This window comes from Rhinolophus sinicus, linkage group LG14, assembly GCF_036562045.2.
Source record: "Rhinolophus sinicus isolate RSC01 linkage group LG14, ASM3656204v1, whole genome shotgun sequence".
In the NCBI taxonomy this organism is placed as follows: domain Eukaryota; kingdom Metazoa; phylum Chordata; class Mammalia; order Chiroptera; family Rhinolophidae; genus Rhinolophus; species Rhinolophus sinicus.
In genome coordinates this window covers 21,516,630-21,534,251 of record NC_133763.1, presented here as the reverse complement: position 1 = coordinate 21,534,251, position 17,622 = coordinate 21,516,630, and the positions used below count along the sequence as shown (strand labels likewise).

The following is a 17,622-nucleotide window of genomic DNA, read 5'->3' as shown; positions in this document are numbered from 1 at the left end:
TGTGGCTGGCAGTCGCGTACCATCATTCCTATGTTGAGCACTCTCCCCAAGCCCACGGCCAAATTTGAATTTGAATTGGTATGGTAAGTTCCACTCGCTCCACCCTGGTGACTCCCTGGGTCCCTGCCCCACCCAACTCTCCCAACTCTGGAAGCACTTTTTCAGCAAACAGCCAGCTCCACCCACACTATTTCTTCGACAACTATCAAAGGTCCATAGGCCCCAGATGGGCAGTGGCTAGCTTGGTGTGCTCTCAGACTTTTGCTGAGTAGCTCCAGGCTCAGCACTGGCACCAAACCACAATGCACATTAACCTGGTGAACACAACTCATCCCATCCAGGTGACTAGCTGAGACCCTGCCTTACCCAACTCATGTACCACACAAGGCTTTATGAGCAGCTGAACCTTACAGGAACTGGCAGATGGCAACAGGCCTCAGGATGTCCCGGCTTTTTGTGGAGCTATGTGCAAGCCATCCTCGGTTCACAGTGTGGCCTCTCTCACACATCTTCAGTTTTAGCACAGGCAACAACTGTGGAATGCCTTTATAGCTCCCACCAGGTAGTGCCTGGCTGGTCACAGGCAATGGGTGATCTGGGCCTGCACCACAGCCCCTCACAAGAGGCCCCAGAACCAACGTACTTGGAGGTTGTCTTCAAACCACAGCAGAGCATCACCCAAGTAGTCCCACAAGCAGCACACGTGAAGGGCAGTCTCAACAGGCACCAGAGCCTGCTGGGGCTAATCTTGCTCTATGGGGTAAGCCCCACACACAGCAGCCCATAAGCTGTGGACATGGCCAAACCCCACAGCCAGTCAGTCACCCTGAAAGTCAATCCCACCCACTGACGTGCCAACAGCAATAAGACTCAACTATAACAGGCAGGCACACACAACCCACACGAGGAACACTCCTGGAGTACCCAGTACAGGTGACCAGGAAGATTGTGTCACTGGGGCCCACAGGGCACCTACTACATTAGACCACTTGGCCAAGACTGGGAGATGTAGCAGATCTACCTAATACATAGAAACAAACACAGAGAAGCAGCCAAAATGAGGAAACAAAGAAATACATCCCAAATGAAAGGACTGGAGGAAACTCCAGAAAAAGAACTAAACAAAATGGAGGCAAGCAACCTACCAGATACAGAGTTCAAAACACTGGTTATAAGGATGTTAAAGGAACTTAGTGAGAACTTCAACACAGAGATAGCAAACATAAGAAAGAACAGAAACCATAAAAAATCTGTCAAAAGTGAATACAGTAACTGAAATGAAGAGTCCACTACAAGTATTCAACAGCCGACTAGATAAAGCAGAGGATCAGATCAAGGTAGACAGGTAGCAAAACACACCCCATCGGAATAGCAAAAAGAAAAAAGAATTTTTAAAATGGAGGCTAGTATAAGAGACCTCTGGGACAACATCAAGCGTTAACAACATTCACATCATAGGGGTACTAGAAGGACAGGAGCTACAGCAAGGGATTAAGAATCTATTTGAAGAAATAATGACTGCAAACTTTCCTAACCTGGTGAAGGAAATAGACACAAGTCCAGGAAGTGCGAACAGTTCCAAACAAAATGAACCAAAACAGTCCCACATCAAGACACATTATAATCAAAATGCCAAAGGTTAAAGATAAAGAGAGAATCCTAAAATTGGCAAGAGAAAGGCAACTAGTTACCTACAAGGGAGCTCCCATAAGATTGTCAGGTGTTTCTCAACAGAAACTTTGCAGGCTAGAGGGGATTGGCATGTAATATTCAAAGTGATGAAAACCAGGACCTAACTAAGAGTAGTCTACCCAGTAAGGCTATCATTTAAAATCGAAGGACAAATAAAGAGCTTCACAGACAAAAAAAAAAAAAAGCTAAAGGAGTTAATCACCACCAAACCAATATTAAAAAGAAAGTTAGAAGGACTTTTTTAAGACAAAAAACATAAAATAAAATAAAAAATATGAATAATAAAATGGCAGTGACTGCATATATCTATCAACAATTACTTTAAATGTAAATGTATTAAATGCTCCACTCAAGTAACATAGGGTGGCTGAATGGATAAGAAAACAAAACTCTTACACATGCTGCCTACGAGAAACTCACTTCAGACTGAAAGACACACAGACTGAAATTAAAGGGATGGAAAAAGATGTTTCATGAAAATGGAAACAAACAAACAAAAAAGCTGTAGCAGCAATACTTATACCGGACAAAATGGACTTTAAAACAAAGGCTATAAGAAGAGACAAAGAAAGACCCAGTAATCCCACTTCTGGGTTTTTATCCAAAGAAACCCAAAACGCCACTTTCAGGGGACATGTGCATCCATGTATTCATTGCAGCATTGTTTACAATGACCTAGATGTGGAGGCAGTCTGGGTGTTCATCGATGGATGAATGGATAAAGAGAAGTTATCTCCTTAACATGTGATTATATATATACTCGTATACAATGGAATATTGCTTATGGCCATGGAAGGGAATGGGTTCTTGCCATATGTGACAGCATGGATGGACCAGGAGGGTATTGTGCTGAGTGGAGTATGTTAGACTGAAAAAGATAGATGCAATGTGATTTCACTTATAGGTGGAATCTAAAGGACAAAATAAACAAACTCCTAGATACAGAGAACATTTTAATGGTTGTCAGATGGGAGGGCGATTGGGAGGTGTGGGTGAAAAAGGAGAAGGGATTAAGAAGTACAAATTGGTTGTTACAAAGTAGTCAGTGGGATGTAGGGTATAGCATAAGGAATATAGTGAATATTGTAATTATGTAAGGTGTCAGATGGGTACTAGATTTATCAGGGTGATAAATGGGAAGGGCGTTGTGGGACCAGTGAAAAAGGTGAAGGGATTAAGAAGTACAAATTGGTAGTTACAAAATTGTCATGGGGATGTAAAGTAAAGCATAGGAAGTATAGTAGTACCTTGGTTTTCGTCTCCATTGACGAACATTTCAGTTTACGAATGCCGTAAATTTTGTGGATCTATGGTATCATTAGATAGTAAAATTCATGCTAAATTTGCAGTTTCAGGGATTGATTTTAAAAGTCTGGAATGGATTAATCTATTTTGCATTATTTTCTATGGGGAAACTGTGCCTCGGTTTTCAAACGTTTCAGAACTCGAACGATCTTCTGGAATGGATTATGTTAGAAAACCGAGGTACCACTGTATAGTCAGTAATACTAGTCAGGGGGAATGACTTCTTAAATTATATAAATATCTAACCATTATGTTATGTGTTATATGTCAATTATACCTCAATTAAAAAATGAAAAAAATTATAAATATATAAATTAAGATGTCTTTGTTACTATTTTTTAATGTCATAAATGAACCACCACCTCTGGTTTATACTCCATTGGGTTAAATATAATTATTTTGGAAGGCTTTCTCCAAAAAGGAAGGAAGAAAGGGAGGGTGGGAAAGGGAGGAAAGGAAGAAGGGAGGAAGGAACGAAGGAAGGAAAGAAAGGAAGGGAAGGAGTAAGGGAGAGAGAGAAAAAGAGAAAAAAGGAAGCATTCAGAGGCCAAGAGCAGAATTAAGCTCAAAGAAAGAAAAAAAAAAAGGTAAAAAGGAAATTTCCAGTGGCTATAGCAGAAAAGGAAAGGAAGTTCCTATAACCATACTGCCCCACACACAACAGCTGTCCCAAGAAGGACTGACACACTCTTTGTAAGACACCAAAAGAAAGTCCAGAATATGGAAATCTGAAACTGTCAGTTTCTTTCCTTAAGTTTTTATCCCTCTTTGGTTTGCTAAGAAACAAGCATTCAAGTACTGGAAACATTTTAGTGTAAATTTTAGTGCAGGAAATTCATTTTTAAATTAGTGTATAATGTCTTTACCAAACAGATTAAGTGTGGTAACTGTGATTCTAGTGTTGAAAGAATAAACCACTTGGTAATATTTCAAATGGACTTAAGAGAATGTTTTTAAAAATTAAATTTAATGATATGTCAAGATTTTATGTATTTCTATACTTTTAAAATTTCTTTCCAATTACCTAATTCTAATCAAGTAAGTCAATTTACTTTAAGCTCTACAGAACAATCACTGAGATTATCTGAAGTTACCAGAAGGATCAATTGTCCCATCAGATAAATTTTCTGAAAAATAAAGAATACTAGAGTATTTCTTTGGGGGATTCTATACAGAGTATTTCTGAGGTTCTCTCTTGCTTTCCAGAACATTAAAACAAAGAATTAAGAAATAACTGAACTACTTACATAATACCAAGTCACCTGGTTGAAAGCAGAAAAATTCAATTAATCAATTCAATTATTGACAAAAACTGAAGTTTACCATAGCAACACTAAATATGAAGTCCAAATATTATTTAACTGTCACTCTCAGCGCATAGGTGTGATCATACCACTTCTTGCACAGAAAGCATTAGTGGATTATCACTTTAGTCCAACATTTTCAAGGCCTTTTAGATTCCAACTGCCCATCAAGTGATATTAGTCAGATTCTTTCATGAATCGCATGGACTAATGGTGACTTCCTAAATATACCTTCCCACCTTTGTGCTTCTGTTCATGTGATTACATCTAAATGAAGCACTTCCTGTCCAACGTTCCTCTATCTAGCAGAAGTAAAAATCTTAGGACACTTTAATTCCTCCTATCTCAGACTACATTCACCTGGTCACCAAGTTCTATACATTCTACCTCCAGAAACTGCCTTAAACCTATCACACCCTCTTCCCAATATAAGTTTCAAAGTGCAGCCCCATTATCTTCTGCCTACATATCACCAATCCTAAGGGTTTCTGATGAGCAAAAGAAGCTCAGAGAAAGCAATCACAAAGGTAATTATTGTCAATGTCCATCCAACCACTGTAAAGGGATGGGGAGCCTCAATATGCAAATTTTGAGTAGTCTGGGCTTTGTTAATAACAACATCCCTATTTTGTGATGATGCGGCTCTTATTTGATGCCATTAAGTACAAATTTATTTACCTCCCCTGCTCTGACCCCGTGCTACGCTCTCCTGATTTTTCGGCTTTCCATATAGCTTAGCCCATGGAGAGAGGATTTGATGATTACAAGGAGCTCCAGTGGTCTCATCTCCACCGCAATGTTTATTATGTAAATGAGTTACTGCCTACTGGCTTTAGACATCAACAGCATGAATTCAGATAAGGATAATCTTCTCCTGAGATAGATCCCATCTCAACTTGTCATTGTAAACTCATTTTTAAGGCTGTATTTGGAGGTCATCAAATATTTTCCTACGTCTTCTCCTGCTGATCTGGAAAACTACTTTGATCAGTTACTAGATTCACGTGTTTCTGAACTTTTTAATGTTTGATGTATTTGTGATAATCCTTTCCCTGTACCAATACCATAATTTTAATCATTAAAAATGTTAATGTTTTTGATATGATAGGGAAAATACTTTTGTTTTTTTGAAAACTTGCCTCGGTTATTGCATGAAAAATCAGTTAGAATTGTATCAAATTAACAGATGAACTGGTAGTATGGGCTATAAAGTATAAAGGGACATCTTCACTGTACTGAGATTCTTTATCCACTTCTTCAACTCTTTTTCGAATTCCACCTGTAAAGTATTTCACCATAAAGTTCTTACATGTTTTTTGTTAGCTTTAGTCTTTAACCAAATTTTTCCTTTCCATTTTTAAGAGAATTACTAGTGGTATATGAGTAGTTACTAATTTTATGGTGACCTTATGCACATTCTGCTTGCTAACCAGTCTTACTATAACTGATAAGTTTGTTAGTTGATTCACTTGGTTCTTTCAGGTGTATCTTCTTTTCTAATCTTTATACTTATTTCTAGGACCTCCAGGACAATGTTAAATAGTAGTGGTGAGAGCATCCTTGTCCTGGTCTGTACTGATTGCAATTGGTTTAATACTTCTTCAGTTCTCCATTATGGATCATGTTTGTTAAAGATTTCTGGTACAGTCCCTTTCTTAGTCAAATTAGTACTTTTTAGTCCTCACTTGCTAAGATTTTTTTAATCATATATATTGAATTTTATAAAATTATTTTCTAAGACTGACCCAGAAATCTCCTTTTTGGGTGTGCTCTCCTTAGTTTTGATAGCAAAGTATACTAGTCTTGCAAAATAAACTATAGCGCCACATTTTCTTCTACACACTGAAACAGTTTCAGATGGGCATTATTTGTTGCTTAAAAGTTTGCTATAACTTGTGGATTCTCGACTTTTTGTTCCAACTAATTTTATGATTATTGGTCTGTTGTTTTTCTCTCTTCTTCTTGAACCAGTTTTGATCATTTCTACTTTCCTGCAAAACTGTCCATTTCATTTGGTTTTTAAATTTTAAATTTTTCTTACTCATTCTTCAAAGCCTTGTTCAAAAGCTACCTCCTTTCTGAATAGTGCTTTTTGTTTTTTTTGCCCTGCAGAAAACAGAATGACTATTTATTGAGTATTTACATGACAAGCACTGTATTGGGCCCATAACAACTGTTCTTATTTAGTCCTCACAGAAACCGGGAACTGAAGAGGAAACCTAAGTGAGAAAAGCCCAAAAAACTTACTCAAGGTCACACAGTGGTGGGGCTCCGGATGCAAAACCCACATTTGTCTAACACCAAAGTCTGAATTTTGCCCCATAGCACACGTCCTACTACAGTTATGTCCATGCTAACCTAGCTGTGATTTTTCAAATGCTGGTTGCACTCTATTAGTGACTTATGAAATCACTTCAGTGAGTTATGACAAACATTTTTCTTTGTAAAAAAAAAAGAGAGTAGACTAAAAATAGAGCAAATCACATGTACAAAGTATATTTACTTTTCATGAAACAGTATATACATGTGTGTATACTAGGTGGCAAAATGTATTTCTTACTAGGAGTAATAGTCAAAAATGTGATAGCCTAAAACTGTATCTTAAAATACTAGGGACCCTGAACATAGTAGGTAAGTTAAATTGAACTTAACAATGATCAACATACAGTGATGTATTTTAGTGTCTTCCAATTCAAGAAAGATGCCCTATATGATAGCTAACATTTACAGTCATCTGCCGCATAATGACATTTTGGTCAACAACAGGCCACACACAATGGTGGTCCCACAAGATTATCATGGAGCTGAAAAATACCTGCCTAGTGACGCTGTAGCCATCATAATGTTGTAGCACAATGCATTATTCACATTTGTGGTAATGCTGGTGTAAACAAACATACTGCACTGCCAGTTATATAAAACTATAGCACATACAATTATGTACAGTACATAATACTTCATAATGTAATACATGACTATGTTACTGGTTTATGTTTTTACTGTAGTATATTTTTTATTATTTTAGAGTGTACTTTACTTATTTAAAAAAACTCTGCTATAAAAGAGTATGCCATGTTACTCTGGCAGCAGCCTCATATATCTCGTGTTTACTGTTTCTCTTGATTGCATCATTTTCTCTTGTGCATCATTTAATCTCATGCTGTTTTGTACAGTAACATGCTGTACAGATTTGTAGTCTAGGAGCAGTAGGCTATGCCATATAGATATATCCTAGGGGCGTAGTGGGCCCTTCCATCTAGGTCTGTGTAAGTACACTCCATGATGTTTACATGATGAAATCACCTAAGGATGCATTTCTCAGAATGTATATCCATCGTTAAGCAGCACATAACTATATTGAACATTTAGTATGTAATAGAAATTATGCTAAATACTTTACATGAAAGTTCACTAAATCCTTACAACAACCCATTTTAAAGAAGAGGAGAATGAGGTTCAGAAAAGTTAAGTATCTCATTTGAGGAGAAGGGCTATTTACATAGTTTTAAGGTAGTTCCAAGATATTTATCAGGAACAAAGTAAAAAGTAGCAACTTTATGGTGGAGAAACCTGGCAGACACCTCCTTAACATGTGATCAAAGTTAATGTCACCAATAATAAGACATGTCAACATCATGAACCTCTGATATAATGCACTGAGAAGAACACATCATCAATTTTGCGGTATTCTTGTCAAAAAAGCGTAACTTCAATCTAATTATGGAAAACATCAGCTCTAAATTGACAGACAGTCTATAAAACAACTGAGCAGTACTCTCTAAAATAGTGAAGGCCATAAAAGACCAAAAAAAAGTAAAACCATCATAGATTGGAGGAGACATGACAACAAAATGCAGTATTCAGATCCTGGTAAAAGATATTGGTGAAAAACTGGTAAGATTTGAATAATATCTGTAGTTTAGTTAATATTACTGTACAATTGTTAATTTGATAATTGTACAAATGGTTATATAAGATGTTAACATTAGGGGAAGTTGGGTGAAAAATATACAGAAACCCTCAATACTATTTTAACTTTTCTAAGTCTTTTTCAAAATGAAATTTTAAAAAATCATGATTGTTGCAAAAGGAAGGAAGAGAAAGGGAGAAGGGCGAAAGGAGAGAAGCAAAAGGAAAGGGAAAAAGACGAAAGAGGGAAAGAATGTTAGATAACTTGCCAAGGTCACCCAGCCAGAAATTGGGGAGAGCCTGGTTTTAAACTCTTGCGGTCTGGCTGAGGAGTCCTTCACTGCATTAAAGACAGAGGAGTTGAAAGGAAACTCTTATCTAAGGGAAATAGAGAGGTAATGTTCTCCTGATACCCCAATTTAATTTTCCCATAAAGACTTTGCTACATATAGTTTAATTCATATGATCCTTTTAGTAAATAAAATGTATCTATTTCTTTAAAAAATATAAAGTAAGGGGCCAGCCCGGTGGCTCAGGCGGTTAGAGCTCCATGCTCCTAACTCCGAAGACTACCGGTTCGATTCCCACATGGGCCAGTGGGCTCTCAACCACACCAGTTCAATTCCTCGAGTCTCGCAAGGGATGGTGGGCTCCGCCCCCTGCAACTAAGATTGAACACGGCACCTTGAGCTGAGCTGCCGCTGAGCTCCCGGATGGCTCAGTTGGTTGGAATGCGTCCTCTCAACCACAAGGTTGCCGGTTCAACTCCCGCAAAGGATGGTGGGCTGTGCCCCCTGCAACTAGAAAATGGCAACTGGACCTGGAGCTGAGCTGCGCCCTCCACAACTAAGATTGAAAGGACAACAACTTGAAGCTGAACGGCACCCTCCACAACTAAGCTTGAAAGGACAACAACTTGACTTGGAAAAAAAGTCCTGGAAGTACACACTGTTCCCCAATAAAATCCTGTTCCCTTTCCCCAATAAAAAAAATCTTTAAAAAAAAAGAAAAAGTAAAAGAAAATTGAGTTTGTGCTATTATAGTCCTTTTAAAAAAAAATCAGTCACTCATGTAATATAAATAATAACCCATATGATCAGACTACTTAATCAAACCTTTGCATTTTTCCAAAATTTTGTATTGGCAATGAATTGAATCAGTTCTATTAGTGTTAGGTAAGCATAAACACCATTTTCAGAGAACAAAGTATATTCTTTTGTATAATACACACACACACACACACACACACACACACACACACGATAAAACAAACAACTAAAAGCCCCCAAATAAAATATTACCTACTTCCCTAAACTAAAAGTCATGGACCTCATTATCTTTACAAACATCCTAAAATATAGTTTAAATTTTCTCAAAAACATCTAGGGCCAGCCCGGTGACTCAGGCGGTTGGAGCTCGGTGCTCCTAACACCAAAGGCTACAGGTTGGATTTTCACATGGGCCAGTGGGCTCTCAACCACAAGGTTGATGGTTCAACTCCCACAAGGGATGGGGGGTTGTGCCCCTGCAACTAACAACGGCAAAGGGACCTGGAGCTGAGCTGCGCCCGCCACAACTACAATTGAAAGGACAACAACTTGACTTGGGAAAAAAAGATCCTGGAAGTACACACTGTTCCCTAATAAAGTCCTGTTCCCCTTCCCCAATATAAAAACAAACAAAATCTAGGTATCTTATTGAAGACTCTTCCTCATCAAATTAATTTTCAGGGGAAATAATTAAATATTAAGAGTCTAGCTTTTTAAAATGTCATTCATACTTTCTAGAGAAATGTTTTTAAAAAATAACTCCAATTTTTGCAGTTTAAAGGCTGTAAGCAACTCGAGGATAAGGACCTCATTGACCCATCATCACCAAGCAAACTGCTTAGAAATATAGGTATTAAAGAAACATCAAACTAACATTTCTTGATAGTGTAGGTATTATGTGGCACAGCACATAAGAATCAGAGAATTTTCTAAAAAATGTTCAGCACTTACAGTATATATAGTATGAGGGTAAAATTTTACTTCAAAACAGAAAACACTGGGTAGATTCTTGTACAGAGACACTTACATAAACAAATTATAAATAACTGAAAGTTCAATAGATAACTGACTAAATTAGTTTTAGGATTTATAGAGTTCCATGTAGTCATTAGAAGTCACTAAGAAGGCTGAGTGACATGAAAACCACTAGTCTGCCACACACATTAAAAATGATAAATGCAACACAATTTTAACAGAACTTAATGCATGGTAAATTTTAAGTAACTGTTATTTTCTTCTTTATTTTTTTTGACACATTCTTTACAATAAACATTCATAATAGTTATAAAATTCCTTTGAAGATTCCTTTGAAAGCATGAATTAATAATACTGATTTGACACCAATACAAAATATAAATATGCATACAAATGCCTTTTATATATGTCACTAAAGAACAGGATAAAGAAAATCATTTTTAAAAATGCTAATAAAATGCTAACTTATGCTAATAAAATGTTATAATAAAACATTAAAACAGCCTAAGAACTATGTATGTCATAGTTCCTCTGAAGTCAAAAGTGCATATTTAAAATTACCTCAATAAATAAAATACCTCAAAATTATATATTCTGCTACAAAATAAGTTTAGCGCTTGAATTAAAATTCCTTACAATGTATGTTATCCTGAGAAATAAGGGATGCGTATGTGGGAGGGAGATATATATATTCCCAATGAGTATTGTAAACGATGCCACTGAATTTTTGTACCATTATTTTAAAGACAATGAATAACAGAAGTCTACATTGACACAGTCTCTACAGACATGCACACATGGAATGCTAAAGTATCATCTTGCCTCATGTAAAACAACCATGAGAGAGTATGTATGAGTGTTGTACTGACTGGCAAGAGCATTAGTATAAATGAGTAAATATTAAGAATTCAATACATCAAAACCCATGTTTGCTGAATACCACTTCTTTTGACCCTGAATCCCCAACAAATTTACCACACAGGACAGATTACAAAAGTACAGGCCTTGGAACCTGATATCTGAGGTTGCATTCTGGCTCTTTTTCCTAGCTTCCTGGTGTACCTTGGGCAAATAACAACCTCTCTGCTCCTGTTTTCTCATGGAAAACTGTAAAATGGAGGTAATACATAGAATCTGTCTGTCATGTTATAAGGTTTAAAAGAATTAATACATGCTAAGCATTTTACAGGGTATGGCATAGTTAAGCGCTCAGAAAAGATTTGTAAGAATGTAGTATGGACTATTAAAATGACAACACGTTAGCCTGACAAGCACATTACTGGTGATCTTTGCTAACAGCAGCCTTATATTTCAATCATATATATCCTTAAGTGGCTATTTTTTTATTAAAGTATAGTTGACATACATTATACTAGTTTCAGGTGTACAACAGTGATTCGGCATTTATATTCCTTATGATGTTATCACCAACTCACGTGTCTATTTCAAAATCTGTGCTTCCTTCCATGTCTTTCTGTGAGACCACTTTGATGCTCAACAACATGATATAGAAAGCACATCTTTGTTACAAGCCCATTGAATCCTCTGTACTTTTGTATAGTCCAAAACAAAAAGAGACCAACAAGTAAGGTAAAAATTAGTAGAGAAAAATACTAAGTCCTTGAAAGTAGGCCACTAGAGGGCAATTTTCATGATGGCCAAATGTACACCAATCATTAAATGTACAACATCACAGTCTAAAATAACAAAGAAAAGAATGAATACTCTGGAGAGAAACTTATTGCTACCTCATTTATTGAGAAAGATATAATGACCTCTGAAATAAATCATATCAAAATAAGGTAAATTTTGATATACAAATTATATTTCATATTCCTTTTTAAAAAATCTCTACACTGAGAAAGTCAAACTTATTTTGAACAAAATGGAAGTAAATGCTAAATAATTAAAGTATCTTCAAAACAGTCTTCTATACGGTTTTAATCTTGTATTCTTTCAGATGTCTTACATATAAATTTTAATATTTTAGCTTATGGTAATAGTCTATACTGTGATATAGTTCTTTCTTTAATGGACACTAATGTGCAGAAAAGCCCATTTTAAGAAAAACATGTATATGCACAATGCATGCAAATAAGTAACAAGAAATAGTAAATATACCTTCCATTATATTTTTCAGTATCTTCTCAATCAATAAATGAAATGATGTAGTTTTTGTGCCACACACATGAACAGCAACACACAGAGATCAAAGTAACCTTGCTTACCATGCCAAACTGCTGCATGTCCATCCCACAGAGTTGCCACCGTCTTCCTTGCACCATCCCATAAATTATGAGAATAGGCTTCTTTTAATACATTCTTCCTTTTATAAATGTGTAAGAAAATAATAGTAAGGTAGAGAAGAAAGATAGTAAAGTAAGGAAGTATTAAAAGTATTAGTGGTGTAAAAACCCACAAGAGATAGTTTGCAAAATTCAAATAGTCCTCCAGTTGCTCCACACCAAACCATTCTTCAAATATGTGAATCAGACAAGTCACATAGGGCATAGAATCTTGTCCTATACCACAGGTTTGATTTTTGTCTATCATTTTTCTTCAGGTGAAAATGACAAATTCAGCCTCTTTCTTCATTGTCATCACAGGTCTTTAATTTTGCCACTAGAAGGGAAAAAGAATCCAATGTTATTCTCTTCACAGCTGAAAAGTGAAATTTTTATCTGCATAAATACTAGTCATTTCTTAATACCAAAAACGAGTAGATTGTAAATGGTTAACTTTGCTGCAGATAGATATGTGAAAATTATAAACTTTCACTTGTCAACCCATGAAGTATTTCAAGGTTTAGCTTTTGAAAGAACTCACAAGCTATAACTGAAAGAGAAAAATAAAGCTGATGAAGAATGAAATTTCAGATTGATCTTATTAATTTGACTTATATCTTAAGTGGATCATACTGAACATTTGTGTCTTAAATAAGTTATACTGAGATATCTCTCTTCTTCACAAAAGAAAACATCAATATCTGATTCAATAAAAGTAACCCAAATCTTTAGGAAATGATGACATATATATTTTTGGATACTGTCTTTTATAAGCAGGTTTACAGAAAAGCTGTCTTTTGACATCATGTACTAATAAATATTTTATCAGTATCATTTTTATCTTCTAGTCACTAAAATTTCTCTTCAATCTTAAATGACTGAAAATACAGCCATACGATTATTTTGTTACTCTCTAAACAAGTTATTTAACTACCAGAAATTAGACAGATATCTTGTCCCAAGCTTCAATGTATATATTCTGGAAAACACAGTATACAAACGGAAAAAAGTATGATTAAAAACAGATAATCATTAATGCCTAGAATTAGAATTTCCATAAAATAGCAAGAGACATGCACAAATGTGTGACAAATATGAATACAGCCCCACACCACTGTATCAGAATTAAAAATTATACTCTATCAATGCTTTAGGACACCCCTATACACTCTTTAGTTGTACTATACAAAGTTCCACCTGAGACTATTTATTTTTAATTTAGAGATACAGAAAACAAAGCTTGCTTCTTCGGAGAAAAAGTACGGTGTTAATATGTGTAACTATGTCTCTTTTTAGTAACCTTGCCAGACAATAAATTGATGATCAAACATGAAATTCAATGATACAATTATATTAGCCCTTATGATCATGTTCTCCTACATAAGATTTCCTTTTTCCATTCTTCTTTTCTCTGGTTCTGATTCTATTCTTAGAGATATTTTACCTTTATGCCATACAACATAATCTTAATGAAAATGATCTCAAATCCTTTGTGGATGAGGCGGGAAATGAATGCATGAATGAAAGGCATGGGGAAGAGAGGGAAACAGAAATACAAAAGCAATTACATGTTATGTTTATGCCAAGATTATCTTGCTAACCGGCTTATTAGCAGGACATGCACTTTGATTTGTTCTTCCAGGGATGGAGGGTTTAGTCTAATTTTCTTGTAACTATTTACCTGTCAGCAATCTGGGCCTGTTATGCTAACAGAAGTGACTACAGTACACTTAAGCCTGGGCTTTGTCTACATCACATTCTGAGTCAAACCACTATAATTCACCAATGTTTGATCACTGAGAATGAAACAGAGCAAAACTTCTTACTTTTTACAGTGAGAGTTTTCCCCACTAGGATGGCTATTGTCAAGAAAAGAAGGAAGGGAGGTGTCCGGATGGCTCAGTTGATCAGAGCTCGAGCTCTGAACAACAGGGTTGCCAGTTTGATTCCCACATGGGCCAGTGAGCTGCGCCCTCCACAACTAGGTTGAGGATAACAAGCTGCCCCTGAGCTGCCAGAGGGGCGGCCGGATGGCTCAGTTGGTTAGAGCACAAGCTCTTAACAACAAGGTTGCCGGTTCAATTCCCACATGGGATGGGCCGCGCCCCCTGCCACTAAGATTGAAAATGGTGACCGGAATTGGAGCTGAACTGCGCGCTCCACAACTAGATTGAAGAACAACAACTTGGGGCTGATGGGTCCTGGAAAAATACTGTTCCCCAATATTCCCCAATTAAAAAAATATTTTAAAAAAAAAGAAGGAAGGAAGAAGAAAAGAAACACAAGTGTTAATGAAGATGTGGAGAAATTAGAACCGTCACACATTGCTGGTGGGGATGCAAAATGGTGCAGCCACTGTGGAAATCAGTTCAGCAATTCTTCAAAAGCTAAACATAGATAGGGTTATCATATGACCCAGCAATTCTACTCCTAGGTGTATACTCGTATATCTGAGAGGGCTGAAAACATATTCACACAAAAATTTGTATACGAATGTTGACCGCAGCATAATTCATAATAGCCAAAAAGTGGTAACAAACCAAATGTCCATCAACTGACGAATGGATAAACAAAAGTGCTATCTATACCATATAACAGATTACTCAGCCATGAAAATGAATGAAGTACTGGTTAATGCTACAATATTCAAGAACCTTGAAAACATTATACTAAGTCAAAACAAGTCAGGCACTCAGGGCCACATGTTTTATGATTACATTTATATGAAATACCCAGAATAGAGACAGAAAGATTAGTGGTTGCCAGGGGCTGGGGGAGGGGCTGATGAGAAATGACTGCTGATGGAAACAGAGGTATTTTTGGGGGGTAATGAAAATGTGCCAGAATTAGATAGTAGTGATGGCTGTACACGTGGGAATATACTGAAAACCACTGAGTTGTACATTTTAAAGTAATAAATTGTTATGGTGAATTATATCTCAAAAAAAGAGCTGTTAAATATTGTTAATAAACTAAAATTTATAATAGTCTCTCAAATATGTTACAAGCTTTTTCTAGGCCTAAAAATCAATCATTTAGGTGATTTGACCCTTATTGCTTAATACAACTGTCCCCAGTAATCTAGCCTCATTTCTGATTTTTAACAGGATTATAAAACCTTGTGATTTTAAAACCTTCTTTAGTACCTCCTCCAATCCAATATGGTAATAGAACTACACCTCTTAGCCTGGAACACATTCTGATACATTAGTATACATCCTTAACACACACAGTGAGGGGAAAGGGACAGTGAGTGCATAGGCAGACAGCCAGTGAGCAAGGTTACACAGAAACCTTCCTGACATCTAGCAGTCCCTTACCAGTGCCCAGTGCTGCATGCAAGAACTTCCTCCACAAATGGTCATCCTTAATTTTGATTTAAACCATTCCAGAACAGAAAACTCAAAATGCGTCCCATTCAATTTTCAAAACCATCCATCAAACTACTAAAAAGATCTCCCTTATATGAACCTCGCTGTAACCATTTCCCACTGGATCTAGTTCTGTCCTGTAGAACCTCTTCCATTACACAACCTTGGAAGTTTTAGGACAGAGATCGTGAACTGCAAAATCCCCTTTTCTGGTCAGAATCTTTTTCTTTCAACCATTTCTCTGACCTTGATTTCATAACCTTTCACGATTGAGGTTACTCCCTGTGTTTGACTCCAGTTAACTGATATTAAGAGAAGCATGTACAGTAATCCAGATGTGCCATACAGAAAAACGTACAGCAGGGTAAGAAGAATAAAGAGATCTAAAGGAGGCAAGGGAGGAGTGAGGAGGGGGTCACTATGTCTGGGTAGGCTACATGTAAAAGTACATTTGAGCAGAGACCTGAGGAAGTAAGGAAGCAAACCATGTGAGTATCTGGAATGAATTCCAGGCTAAAAGGACAGCAAGTCCAAAGGCTGTATACTTGGTGTGGTCTGAGGAGCAGCAAGGTAGGCAGGCTGAGGAAGAGTGATAGGGAGAGCAGTAAGAAATGGGCAGAGAGAGGCAGCATTGTAGAATTTGTGGGCCAGCTTTTATCTACGGGAGATGAAGAAGGCATCAGAAGAGTGAGACTGCCCGAATTGGATTTTAAATGACTATGTTGAGAATTTACTGTACAGGGAACAAACAGGAAATTATTGCAACAATTGAAATAGTGAAGAAAGTGGCTCAGACAAGTGTGGCAGAATGAAGGTCATAAGAGATGATCAGTTTCTGGATATATTTTAAAGATAAAACCAACAGGATCTGCTGATGAGTGGATGTAGAATGTGAGTGAGAGAAGTCTGGGATGACGACAGTTTTTTGGCAACGTGGGTTTGTATCCTGGGAGGCTCTGCCACTTACTGTTTGACCTACGCAAGTTACTTAATACCTCTCTGCCTCAGTTTCTCCATCTATGAAATGGGGGTAATAACAGTACCTACCTAATAAGACTGTTGTGAACATTTTATATAAAAAAAAGCTTAGAAGTGTGCCTCCCACTATGCAAACACTAAGTATTGCTATCACCATCGTCATCGTCATCATCATCATCATTACCTGCTTGCTTGTGAAAAGATGGAGTTTCAGGAAGAACAGGTTTGGGGATGGGATGAAGATCATGAATTCAGTTTTGAACATGTTAAGTTTCTATTGGACATCCAAGTGAAGACGTTAAATATACAGCTGGACGTCAGCAGAGTTTAGCAGGAAGATCAGGGCTAGAGAAATATATGTAGGAACTGGTGACATATATAGACAGTATCCAAAACCACGAAACTAAATAAGGTCCCTCTAGGGTAGGAGTGTCCAAACTTTTTTCAACGTTTTTCACCAAGGGCCATATTCGATAAAATACACAAACAGCCGGGCCACTCACTCCAGGTGAAGTATGTATTGCCTCACCTGGTTTATTTAAGTAAACTAAATATATTTTTGGAATTTGCTGCGGGCCAATAAAATGGATCGCGGGCCCTGCTCTAGGGAGTGAATACAAAATAGCTTCTAGGACTGAGCCTGGGGGAACTCAACATTTTAGAAGTTGGGAAGACAATGAGGAACCAGCATCCTTCCTCCAGGAGCAGCATCCTGGATATCATAATAATAAGGCACTTCAACAAGAAAGGAGTA

General features: G+C 36.9%; 1 protein-coding gene across 5 annotated transcripts in view; it reads right to left on the bottom strand.

The window, feature by feature from the left end:
- Positions 1–17,622, bottom strand: part of TMEM68 (transmembrane protein 68) — a 45,468-nt gene that overhangs the window by 24,918 nt on the left and 2,928 nt on the right. For 4 of the 5 annotated variants that reach the window (XR_002135789.2, XM_019711063.2, XM_074319029.1 and 1 more), the window contains exon 2: positions 12,463–12,856. Coding sequence is in view for 4 of the 5 variants with exons in the window: in XM_019711063.2 (XP_019566622.1) it covers positions 12,463–12,787 (325 nt within the window). In the remaining variant the exon portion in view is untranslated. The remainder of the gene's footprint in view (positions 1–12,462; positions 12,857–17,622) is intronic. The other variant, XM_019711065.2, reaches the window with a different exon arrangement.